This window comes from Diadema setosum, chromosome 2 (genome assembly GCF_964275005.1).
Source record: "Diadema setosum chromosome 2, eeDiaSeto1, whole genome shotgun sequence".
In the NCBI taxonomy this organism is placed as follows: domain Eukaryota; kingdom Metazoa; phylum Echinodermata; class Echinoidea; order Diadematoida; family Diadematidae; genus Diadema; species Diadema setosum.
The window spans coordinates 12,613,120-12,625,229 of NC_092686.1; the positions used below are offsets into that span (position 1 = coordinate 12,613,120).

At 41.2% G+C, this 12,110-nt stretch overlaps 2 protein-coding genes across 2 annotated transcripts in view; one reads left to right on the plus strand and one right to left on the minus strand.

The window, feature by feature from the left end:
* LOC140239918 (conserved oligomeric Golgi complex subunit 5-like) overlaps positions 1-5,774 on the plus strand; it is a 28,390-nt gene extending 22,616 nt beyond the window's left edge. The window contains exons 15-20 of the mRNA XM_072319737.1: positions 811-914; positions 1,482-1,610; positions 2,648-2,756; positions 3,476-3,679; positions 4,291-4,370; positions 5,533-5,774. Of these exons, the coding sequence (XP_072175838.1) occupies positions 811-914; positions 1,482-1,610; positions 2,648-2,756; positions 3,476-3,679; positions 4,291-4,370; positions 5,533-5,656 (750 nt within the window). The 3' untranslated portion in view covers positions 5,657-5,774. The remainder of the gene's footprint in view (positions 1-810; positions 915-1,481; positions 1,611-2,647; positions 2,757-3,475; positions 3,680-4,290; positions 4,371-5,532) is intronic.
* A 3,462-nt stretch (positions 5,775-9,236) lies between these two features.
* LOC140238411 (uncharacterized metal-dependent hydrolase HI_0454-like) lies at positions 9,237-10,356 on the minus strand. Its single transcript, XM_072318320.1, has 2 exons — positions 9,597-10,356; positions 9,237-9,337 (listed from the first exon to the last, which is right to left on the minus strand). Exons 1-2 carry the CDS (start codon positions 10,354-10,356, stop codon positions 9,237-9,239), a joined length of 861 nt encoding a protein of 286 aa, XP_072174421.1.
* Between the last annotated feature and the right edge of the window lie 1,754 nt (positions 10,357-12,110).

Sequence of the window (12,110 nt, forward strand, 5' to 3'; positions counted from 1 at the left end):
TAGATAACTGTTGACTTCCAAATTTCTCAGCAGTGGCCTAAACAAGTCCCCTGAGGTTCATATTTAATGTTTTGCTGCCTTTTGGAAGGTCTGTAAAAGGTATCCCCTACCTTTAAGAAATCATTCATTTTCTTTGGTTGTGTGTTGTTTGTTTACTGTTATGTTCCAGTTAGTACCATGTTCTCCTATCAAGAAAATATGTTTGTTACTGGATTGCAGAATCACATAACAGTTACATAGTACATGTATGTGAATGATGTTAAACAATTCCAACTGTGTTCTGCAAGCATTGGCATACTTGAATACAGTGAGTTTTACATTGTTTGTTTGTTTTGTTTGGTTTTTTTTTGCCCATCAGAGATCTCAAGGGCATGTTAATGCTTCCCGAGTGAAAAAAAAAAAAAAAAGAAAAAAGGAAAAGGGGGGGGGGGGGAGAGGTTTATAACATTACTGAAGAGAATGGAATCGGTTTTTGGACCTGTTAAAGTCAAGTTCATCACATCTCATATCAATTCACTGAAATGAATTGTGTAGTAGTACATTATAAACATGTAAATCATCAAAGTATGTGTATAAAGATTCACTCTGAAGTGACTGGACTGTAAAGTTCATCGATGGTTTCAAATGAGGCACCAGCAGAATTTTGATTGATTTTTTTTTAAATATACTATTATATATACTATTTCCTTTGAGTAAGTTTGAGATTGTTGTATAGGAGTTAGGAGGAGTGATAGGAAAGTGAGCATTCATGGCTTGTGTTGTCATTTACATGTGCTCTCATGATGTGTGATTTTGTTTCCATGACTACAGAATGTGGTTGCCATGATGAGTGCTGCCATCCAGCCTCTCTTGACCTCGATCGGAGACTCTGTGGAGGCCATCATTCTCACCATGCATAACGAGGACTTCAAGACGTGAGTTTTGAGATGGCTTCTGCGTTGGACCTCACACTGACCATCAAATTTTGAATGTAAAACTGCCTGTTTAAAATCAGGAATATACTGCAGCAAACCGATTCATACAATTTTCTGGACTTGATAAGATTTGCATCCCTAGTTTCCTCTACCTTTTCAAAAAATCTGGAATTTTCTGCTTTCTGTCTATCAAATTGTGTATGCATCCTACCACTAGTAGTCTCCTTTGCAATTCACAAACATCGCAAAAGATTTTGCCTGGAGGTGCTAATAGGCATATTCTATACAAAGTCTATACCTAAAAATGCCTGGAAGTTGAGTATAAAAGTACATGTAGCATTGTTCTTAAAACTGTATGTTATCAACTCACAGTTTATGTTTTAATCACCTTAAGGTAGGATCTTACAGATCTTTCAATGACAATGAGTGGATTATTATTTATTCCATGTACCAATATTGTCATCACTTGCATTACTGTGCACCACTAAGCAGACAGCCTTTCCCCTGCAATGGCGGGACAATTTACCCACAGGAGTAATGAATTTCTGTTTGGTTTTTCTCCCTCAGAGCACCTGTTCCAAAGGATTCCCCGGACGCCCCGTGCTCCCTGTACATGAGGGAGTTGCAAGGCTTTTTGGCAAGGGTCCAGGCCTCCTACCTCTCCCAGTTTAACTGCACAGACTTCATCATCGACAGGTGGGTGTAGCTCTGCCTCCTCCTCCTCCTTCCTCCTCCTTTACCACTACCACCACCTCCTCCTCCTTCTCCTCCATCATAAGATGATTTTGATGGAACTTGTTGGCATCAAGCATGCTAAACAAATCTGTTTTAGTAGTCAGAATTGTGTTGTCTTATGTTGAGCAATGTATACTGTTTAGCAGTCATATTTCTTTCACTTACCATGTAGTTCCAGTTCGGATGTAATGTGAAGATGCTTCTGTGCTGTCAGTCTAAGTGGAGGGTAGCCTTGTCAAGGCCCTCTCACTGTGGTCATTGAAAGAGAAATATGCACAGGGTCATGATGGGAACTTCAAACTTTGAACTTTATTTTATGTATCTGAAAACAGTATATTGTAAAAAGCAGAAAGAACACCAAAAACAAATGTACAAACATGTGATGCATAACATATGACAAGGCTTGACATTAGCAGGGACCGGGTGGCCCGGGCCCACTAAAAATTGATGTCGGGCCACCAAATTTCCTATAAGGTTATCTTTTTGTGGCCTGATCGGGCAGCTGAAATTCATGTATTATTAAATTTTGTGTTCTTTTTTATTTTGGGCAGCTACATTTGTCAAATTCAAAGATTTTAGTGGCCCAAATGGACCACCAGAGAAGATGTTAATGTCGAGCCCTGCATATGGTAGGTACTGAAACAGAGAAACTACAAAAGAGCAGAGGTTACAAATCGTGTATGTCAGGGTGGTTTTTCAACAAAGTGAAAGTCAAATGATATTGTTTGACAGTTACAACATAAAACAGAGACAAATACAGTACAAAAATAAAAACAAAGGAATGATGAGGAAGCCTCTGAGTCTTGCATGAGGGACTATGATATAAACCCATAGGAAACAGAGTCATGCCACCAAAAAGAGGTACGTGTATGCCCAGGGTGAGGGCCTTTGGACTTTAAAGAGGTTTTCCTACTAAATCTGTAACTGTAACTAGTATTGGCATATGAGGACCCTACTGTTCACACTTGCTACTCTACTTTCATTTCTGTTGCATACAGTGTGCATGGCATTGGCTGTGAGGCCATAGAGCTGTTTGTCCGACATGCCAGCCTTCTTCGACCCTTAGGGGAAGGGGGCAAGATGAGGCTAGCTGCAGACTTCGCTCAGGTGAGAGGGTTTTCGTCAAACCTTTGGAAAAGAGGGTGACATCTTACATGGTAAATTGAAAAAGCAATGAAGATAGGCTTTCCATCCGGGCTATCTAAAGAACATTTGTGATTTTTGGGCCGTCTTGATGAGTTCTTGGAAAGGCAGAAGGATAGTGCATTAACTCGGGTGCTGCAAATTCTTCTTGTGCTTCCTTTCCTATTAAAAGGAACAAGGTGCAACTTCAGTTCTAGAATCTTTGGAAACTCAAAATCCAATTGTAGCTCACATCCTCATAGCTTTGGCTTCAAAGCTGTGATGCTTTGTACTGCATAACCCTTATTTCTGTAATAAGAGGATAAAACATCAAGAGACTTATAGTGCAAGTCAATAAGAGTGAGATTAATTTCTGCTTCACACAAAAATGCATGCATATCAGCATGAATGTAATGAAATAAGTAATATTTGTCAATTAATTACAACAGTCTATGCTGCATTCATTGAATATCTCTGTTAATTCAAAAACAAACAAAATATTAATCACTGAGTTTAAGGCATGAAGATGCTAAAGAGATGCAGTAAGTAAATGTCATGGACATACTTGAAGAATACTGAGTGAAAGGCATTGCATGCACTTTTCCTTTTCTGACCAGTCAAAAGTGTATCTATGTCGTGATGCTTTACCTGTGGTACCGAAGAATTTCACTATCTCACATACTCTTTACTGTTTCCATCACCAGATGGAGCTAGCAATCACACCGTTGTGCAGGCGACCGTCGGACCTGGGCCGACCCTACAAGCTGCTGAGAGCCTTCCGGCCGATGCTCTTCCAGACACCAGAACACATCTCCAGCAGCTCCGCCCTGGGAGACATCATCCCGTACTCCACCATCCTGCAGTTCCTGTTTGCCAGGGCGCCCTCAGAGCTGATGTCTCCACATGAAGTGAGAATTTGCAACTTGCACTTGTATCTTGGTTGTCTGGCATTGAATAGAGAAGAGGATCATGGTGGATATGCTTACTGAAGAAATGAAAAAGACGAAGCAGCCCCAGTTCATATTTCCTTCATTACCCCTTTGAGGACGGGCTGATTTTGCTACAACACGTATTTCCCATAGACACCTGCCCGAGTATACTCGGGACTCGTCTTTAACGGGTTAAAGCTATTTGAAGAGAGTCTTGATACTTTCCCTATGTTTATCTGTGATGTCTGTTGCATTTACAAGTTTAAAGTAAACAAATGCTGTCAAGTGTCATTCAGATGTTGGCATCAACACAAATGCAATGAAAATGAGCAATTTGAAGGCTTCGGCACATTAAATTGTTGTGTATGACTTCTGTGCGATGTGTAGTTGATTTCATCTCATTAAGTTTCATTACGTGTTTAGTGTTATATACCATCGTCAGATTCATGTGTCAGTATATGTATGCCTATTTTGGGAGAATATGTACATGGCTCTCATATCATTCGTATGTTATGTCGATAATTAAGGCAGATGGGCTTTCTCCATGTCAAAGTCGGTTATTGAGGTTGTGCTTTCTCTGATTTTTGTAGGTTGCTGGTTGGTCCATCTCCCGGTACTCTCAATGGCTAAGTGAGCACAGGGCTGAGAAAGAGAGGCTTGTGTTGATCAAGTAAGTATCACCAGTCATGAATAGGCTATCAATGGCTGTGATGAAGTTACCCTTTATTTATTTTCTGCAGACAAGATTAGAAGGATTCAACTATTTTAAACATCTGTTGCATTATAACCCTCTTGCTACTCATTTGACAATTTTTTTTTTTTTCCATATGCTATGGATGCACTGTGGGGTGTGTGTTTATTTTGTGAAATGGAGGAAAGGCAGGGCATGCAGTTCTACGATATCTTCTTGAATTTAAGCCTGTACAGTATGTCCAAAAAAAAAATTACAATGGGACCCTCTGCAATGATAACTTTAAAAATAATAAATCGATCCAAATACAAATTCAGGGTATGAAACTATAACTCATTGCCCACATCTTACAGAAAACCCCCATTCGATTTGCTTCAGTGGTCAAAGAGAAATGAGGAATTTTGTAGAGCATGTCGGGAATCTCTTCCCTCCAAGTTCTGTCTATTGTGTTCACACACAAGAGCATTCAAGTGCTAAACTTGGAAGAATCAGAGTCCTGACATGCTTTACAGCAATCCACATTTCTCTGTGACCACTTAACCAAATTGAATTTGGTTTTCTGCAAAATAAAGCTAAGATGTTATATTTTAAGACCCTCAAGTAGGATTTCGACAGTTTAATCACGTTGGGTGTTATCAATGTGAAAATCTGATTGTAATTTTTTTTGGGGACATACTGTATTATGTTTCATCAAATTGCTGAGATGTTTTTGTGTATAGACCACTGTTCCAAGTGCTATAGAACCGTCCGAGAGTTGTGTTCTGTACTGGGTGATGGTTTGGGTCACCGTTAAGTATTTACCTGTACTTAATTGATAGCATAAAACCTTCCTGACTTTCAGGAGATAAATAACTTTGTCCAGTCTTTAACCACCCTCAAAGCGGATTTACAGTGTGTCAGAAAGTTAAAAAGTACATTGTATGCTGGATAGCTGCACAGTGTCTGTAGTATTGACAATCTTCTGCTTTCAAGTGACAAAACTTCTTTTTTCCATTCTCCTTTGTGTAAAGTGAAGGTACATGTACACTTGATCCCAGTGCTTGGTATGCTAGTCAGTGAGAAAGGTTGCGGATGTTATGCCCTTCTGCTTCTGAAATAATGTAACGTTTTTGTCCAATTTCATTTTGTTGCTGATTTGCAGAGGTACTCTGGAGGCATATGTGCAGTCCGTGAGGCAGCGCCAGGGGAAGGAGTTTGCCAGCATCTACCCCATCATGGTAGACCTACTGCAGGCCGGACTACAGGCAGTGGACAGCCGCAGTTGATGCTCCAGAGATATGCCGAGGGATTCTTCCTAAAGTGTTGGTCTCTTTTTTTTCTTTTTTTTTTTGTGTGTAGAAGACACCTTGTTCCTGTCGTTGGGAATCTTGGGATGTTCTCAGAACTTTGTGACAGAAATCATTGACTGTTTGCATGTGTAGTTGACATCATGATTGACAATTTCATCAGAAACAAGGAAGCTTGATCTAGTCATACATGTTGTACAGACAACACTGTATAATTCGTATTTATTTATTTAGACTGGAGAATAATCTTACACATATGATAGCATACGACTTGACATGCTTTAATGTACACAATTTTCATTTCTTGTTCTGAAAATTTGTATCTTTTGGTAGATATTAAACTTGGGCGACTTTCACTTGTGTGCACAGTTGACTGTAATTCAAGTTTCAAGTTTCAAGTTTTATTTAACCAATTCATTAAACATTTGACATTTTACAAAAGGATACAGCATTAAGAATAATGAATGGTTTTGGACCCCAAAAGAAGCAGAGCTTGTAAAAAAGGGGTCCCGGATAAACATATAAAACAAAACATACTAAAGTTTTGAGCATATTAACAAGAAGTATAATAGTAACATATTTACATAGGACAGATGCAACACAAGCACACATACACACGCAAACACACACACACACACACACACACACATTCAATCACACAAACACGTGTCACAAAAACGCTCATGCACATACATGTAGTTCACATGAAATTGCAGAAAGATACTTTCTATTTTACTATACTTTTTCATAAGCTTATTCCATTTGCTACCTGCCCAAGTTGAAATCAAGACATTGTTGGGTAGTTTGACAATACCCTTTTTCAATTCCTGCAGGTTTTTATATCGGCAAGGTTGACTGTACATTATGATTCTGTAATAGTACTGGTGTAGTTCTGGTGTAGTACTGGGAAAAAGAGGTAAACTGTGCAGCTTGTTATTAAAGTCGCTAAAACACAAAGTCCAAATCACACCAAATTTGATTTTTACTCACTAAAAGTATAATGTAGTGGACTCCTGTGGATTACATCCACACCACACTGTCATGAAGGGAGTGAAACGGTCCATCCACTGTGCTATTACTGTATAAACTGTAAGATTTTTGCATTATTGTCCATTGTACAGCTGGTACCCCTTCATGTTAAGCCACCTACAGCTGGTAAACATTACCAGCTGTCTCTGTAGTTTGGCTCAATTCCACATACTGATCGTTCAAAATATTTTGTCTTGTATTTTTTGGTTAAACCTGTTTTACAATAATCAAAGGAATGGCAGTGGAGACAGATGTAGTTTGGCTCAATTACACATACTGATCATTAAAAAATTTGTCCTATATTTTTTTTGCTGAACCCGTTTAGTCAAAGACAGATGTAGTTTGGCTCAATTACACATACTGGTCATTAAAAAATTTGTCCTGTATTTTTTTTTGCTGAACCCGTTTAGTCAAAGGAAGAGCAGTGGAGACATTTGTGGCCGGGGGAGGGGCCACAGCACTACTATTTTTCCTTCACTGTTGAGGAAAGAATGCTGATTGTTCCATTTCTTCTTCACATCTTGCACCATTCTCTTCATGGCTGGATTTGCAGCGTTTATCTTTGCAGTGATGTCACTACATGCATTCTCTCTGTCTTTCCATGATATGGAAGAGCCAAGCCGCGGCCTGAGAATATTTTGATGGAGACTAAACTCCTCGATCAGAATTATTTTTCCCCTCTCAGAGAAATTTGCTTTCCTCTTTAACTCCACATTATTATAGAGGTTAACAAAGTATGTGACTGGCTGTTACTTTATTTAGCTGACACACTGAAGGTTGTCATAGAAGTTTTCTTCCTGAATTTATATGATGAACCACAACTACTCCATGTATTTTAAAAGATTTCCTGGGGAAAAAAAACAACAACACAAAACATTTGTGATCTTCCTGATTTAAGCAAAGTATGTAACATTTCTTGTAACAGAGTGTTAGTACATAGTAAGTACAATAATTACATAAAACATGGTTTCCTTATAATCTTTTTTAATTTTCCAATTTATCGCATGTTATGAGATTTTCTACAGGGGTTCATTCTAGTAGTAATTCTAGTCATTACTACAGATTATACAATGTATATCCTTCACAAATTGCTTCTTGTCCCCTGAGTAGTCCAGAGCAGTGAAAATGACAAAACAGAGTGATCCATCAAAACGATGTTGACAATAATGTAGATAGATCTAGGCCTGCTTACTATTTCTAGTGCAGATCTAGGCCTATTTCAACCTGTGTAACTGGTGTTGGATCCTTGCGAATCATACTATGGCACTCAATGCTAATTGTTACTAATGCTAATGCCTAATATAACGTTAGACTTGCCGTTAACGAATTTAGACCAGTCTACCCAAATTTACGATGTACAACACTCACATTTTTAACAGTGAAGGATAGTCCATATTCATGTGTAGACAGCTAGAAGACGCTAGAAAGACAACAGAAAACAATGAAGCGTGAAGAGCATTGCAAGTTTGCAGATGCCGCGCATGTTTACCATTTTACAGAGCAGTGTATGTTAGCGGCTGAGTGCGCAGTTGTCTCTTCATAATTCGCGTATGCACTGCCCTCCAGCTGTTTTTCCCCAAGCATGATTGACCGGTGAATCTTCTCGAAAAGAGTGAAGCAAGGATGCCCTACAAAGGGTAAATTACAGAATACCAGCAATCAGTTAATCTTAAATTCATTGGGAGGGATATAAAACAAATATACTGGGCCATTGTTCCAGGTACCAGTTGAAACCATGTGACTTCAATAGCACTATTTTCTTCGGGCTGCGCCTCTCAGAAAATACAAAAATACAAAAAGTCGCCTCATGCACATAGTTTCAACCAGAGCCTCTCAGGCCTGGTATATTTGTATACTATTCACTGGGCACAATTGCTTATGACTACTTCATGTCTATACTTCAATAAAAGTGACAAACAAATGTATTTTACTTTTACTACATATGGCAGTCTTGTGTCCTTAGCCATAGGATGCATCGATGCACATCCTGCTTCTACAAGGAGTTTTGTTTCTTTGCTCAAACTGTACTGTTCTTGAGGTTAGTCATGAACCAGTCCACCCAACATGAACTCCATCTTTCGCTGGCTGGTTGTAGGCAAACCACTAAGTGACCGTTGCTTTATGAATGGCATCATGAGACCTTTACTGAGCGGCCATCCAAATTCAAGTACTCAAACTTCACGAGGATCCTTCCTCTCATTCCTTGCCAGAATGGTTGATGAGTTTATGCAGTATGTGTTGAGGAGGAAGGCTAATGCTGCCATTGTCCACCCATTGGAATTGGCCTGTAGACGTGGCCAACTCGCTCACAAGTTGGAGAAAGAATATGGCAATAATACATGTACTTACCTGACTAGGAATGCTGTTATTTCCTGGCTCAGGTAGAAATAAGTGTTGCCTAAGGCCCAAAGAATGTATGGTTGTTGACTCTTTGGGCGCATAGTTCTCTCTCTCCGATGAAGAGCATGTGCGCGCCCTCGGAGACCGAAGGCAGTCCATCGGTCATCGAGTCGGTCCGAGTCAGTCCGAGTTAGTCCGATGTTGCTCCCCCACTGCACTCTTCCCCGTCGCATTGTAGCTTCCTGGTGGGGACGTGAATCCCAAAGGTAGGCTCCACCCCCGTAAATGAGACTAAATTGGAAAGAAATAGGGGATAGAAAGTCATGAGGGATATCATCTATATCCCTCAGTCGGAGAGCCTATGATTACCAGACTGAATAAATCTTCAAAAAATATAAATCTTCAAAATATAAATGGGATAACTGACCCCCTGTGATCAACTGCCCAAATGAAATAATCACATCCTCGATGGGGATATAAAGTAACCCAAAATAAATTTGCAAAAATTGATAAATGCATAATAAATGCACTCTATTTTCCCCCACCTCACTCCCCTCCACGATGCGAAGGGAGTACAGCCTAGCAGCATTCTGAGCTGTGGCTGTGCACACCTCCTTCACGGTCTGGCCGCGGATCTTTGCAACCAGATCAGCCGTCTCACCTAAATAGGCAGACGTGCTTGGCTTTCCCTTTGCCAAAGGGGGTGGCATGTATGGGGCATCCGTTTCCAGCAGAAGGCGGTTCAAGGGAACTTCCTGCAGTCCCCGCTTCTGCAGTTCCCCGAAGACTTCTACCATGGCTGTAAAGCCAAAGTAGGTCTGGGGAAAGTGGCGCAACCAGTCCTTCACCACATTTGGACTGGTGGTGGTGCAGTGCAGATGGATCCGCTGCGCCTTCCCACAATGATGCTGGAGGTAGTCCCGGCACAAACTGTGGACAGTCATCCCCATGGGATCATTTCGACTCCCCTGCAAATGTACCGCCAACACCGTCTGAGAGATGTGGGGCAGGGAGAGGATGTTCTGGAGGAGCTCAGTCTGATCCTTGTAGCGGATTGCAGGGACCGAATGATCTAGTCCGACCTCGCTCACTCCGACAACTGCTGGATCTTTTAGCAGTTCCCCGAGTTGACGGACAGTGTTCGGGGACACCTCCGAGGCATGCTTGGGATGGATGCCCTCTGCCACCCGCCAATTTGGATAATCGGGAAAGGCGATGGACTCGAACCGTGAGGGATCACAGTAATTGATGACCCCCCGGCCACCTCCACACTCACCTGGGGTTTCTACCCTGTGATTGTTGTAAGGCATTGTAACCCCCTCTGGCCTAGACTACGCTCAAGGCGGTCAAGATGACCATGAACAGGGGCTTTTCCGGCCAGCCTAGCCCATCTGTGCAAACACAGCTTGAAACTCCGCCGCCAGCTCCTCTGAGACCGATCCGCCTTCTGATCGCCACATCCTGTTGACGAAACGGACCAGCCCATTGATGGTGCCACCCCAATGCTTTCCCAGAACCTGGGCCAAATACTGCAATCCCTCGACCCACCTGTTGGCCAAGTTTTGAGCCAGTCCGTAGGTTGTCGAGTCGGTGCGAGTCAGTCAGAAGTCGCTCCTCACTACAGGCCTTACAGGTTAACGACTGCTCGTTGGTCCACAATGTCCGTTCCACCTTTTGTGAAGTCATACAGCTTATCGATGCCTGGTCTTTTCTTTCCGTCGTCCTTTGTCATCCTGAGCACTGGCTTCATTGTAGCCAACATGATAATGTGTTGGTGATGGTGGGTTTCGTCAGGTGTGTTAGTAAGTTTGAGAGTGCTTAGGTCATCCTTTAGTCAGTCAATTTTGTTCAGTGTGGCAAAGTTTAAGTCCTTAGTGATGGTTTGCTGAGTGTCAAGGAAGAGTTGTGCTTCGGCACCGATGTCGTCGAAGTCTTGTGTTGTGGTCGATGCAAATATAAGAATGGAGGAACGACAATCAGGGTCAATGATACAAGCAGTCTGTCCTTAATTTGAGTTTCCCCCATAGTCGATGTGGGAAGTGGCTTGTCAAAGTCTTTGGAGAAAGGTTTGCACACTTTCCCCCGTGGTCACTGTCATGGTATTAAAGTCAGTTACGCGTGCGTGGGAAAATTTAGTGGAGCTAAAACGTCAAATAAATGTTGTTTTGAGGTCAGTGTCTGTTGTCGGAGTCGTGCTGTTGATCCAAAGTTGTGCCCGTTTGCCGTTAGACTCCTGTCTATAACCTCTGTTACTCTATGGATAGTTGTCGATCTGAGCTTTGGGATTTGAAGACAAGATGATTGTACTAGTCGGAATTAATTAAACATGCTGGACAAGAAAGACTGGAATGATCTCGTTTTGTAAAAATCTATTTAATATTTAGCTATCTAAATACCAACTTATTTCATTTCCTCCATCCCTGTCCATGTTAACTAATTTCATCTCCATGTTAAATTTTTCATCACATCTCTCAATGCCACAAACACCATGCCATCACACACAAACAAATGAGCAAGCACACAACATGCTAAACAGTCTTCTCACTAACATTGTGAGAAAAACACAAATTATTCCTGAACAAACCTTACCTTAGCTTTCCCTGACATGGAGACCCCTCGCTTTGCAACATCATCAATGCCCCGAAACATACTGAAGTTATTGCTGGCCACCTTTCTCATTAAACCATCGATGATATCCCTATTGCTCAAGTCATTCACTTACAGCTCGAAGACATGACTAAAACCCTTCAATCACACAATTCCTTTCAAGAATACAAGCACAAAAAACTGTGATGTAGGCTACCAGCGCTTGCTTGTCTTCCCTTCCTCTTTGTATTATCTGAAGAGACCACATTCTCTGGGAGTAACAGAAGAGTAGAACTCCCACAGCTGTCATTATCCCTCTCTTTGCTGTGTCCTTGGTCTTTTGCCTGTTTCTTTCTAAATTTTTGACATTTGGTCCAAAGGAAGTTATAACTTTTGAAGTTTCTCCCCTTCCTTTTCGTATAACCATTTAAACAAATTTTCTTTTGGTTTCCCTGCAAATGGAGATGTGTCAGATCCA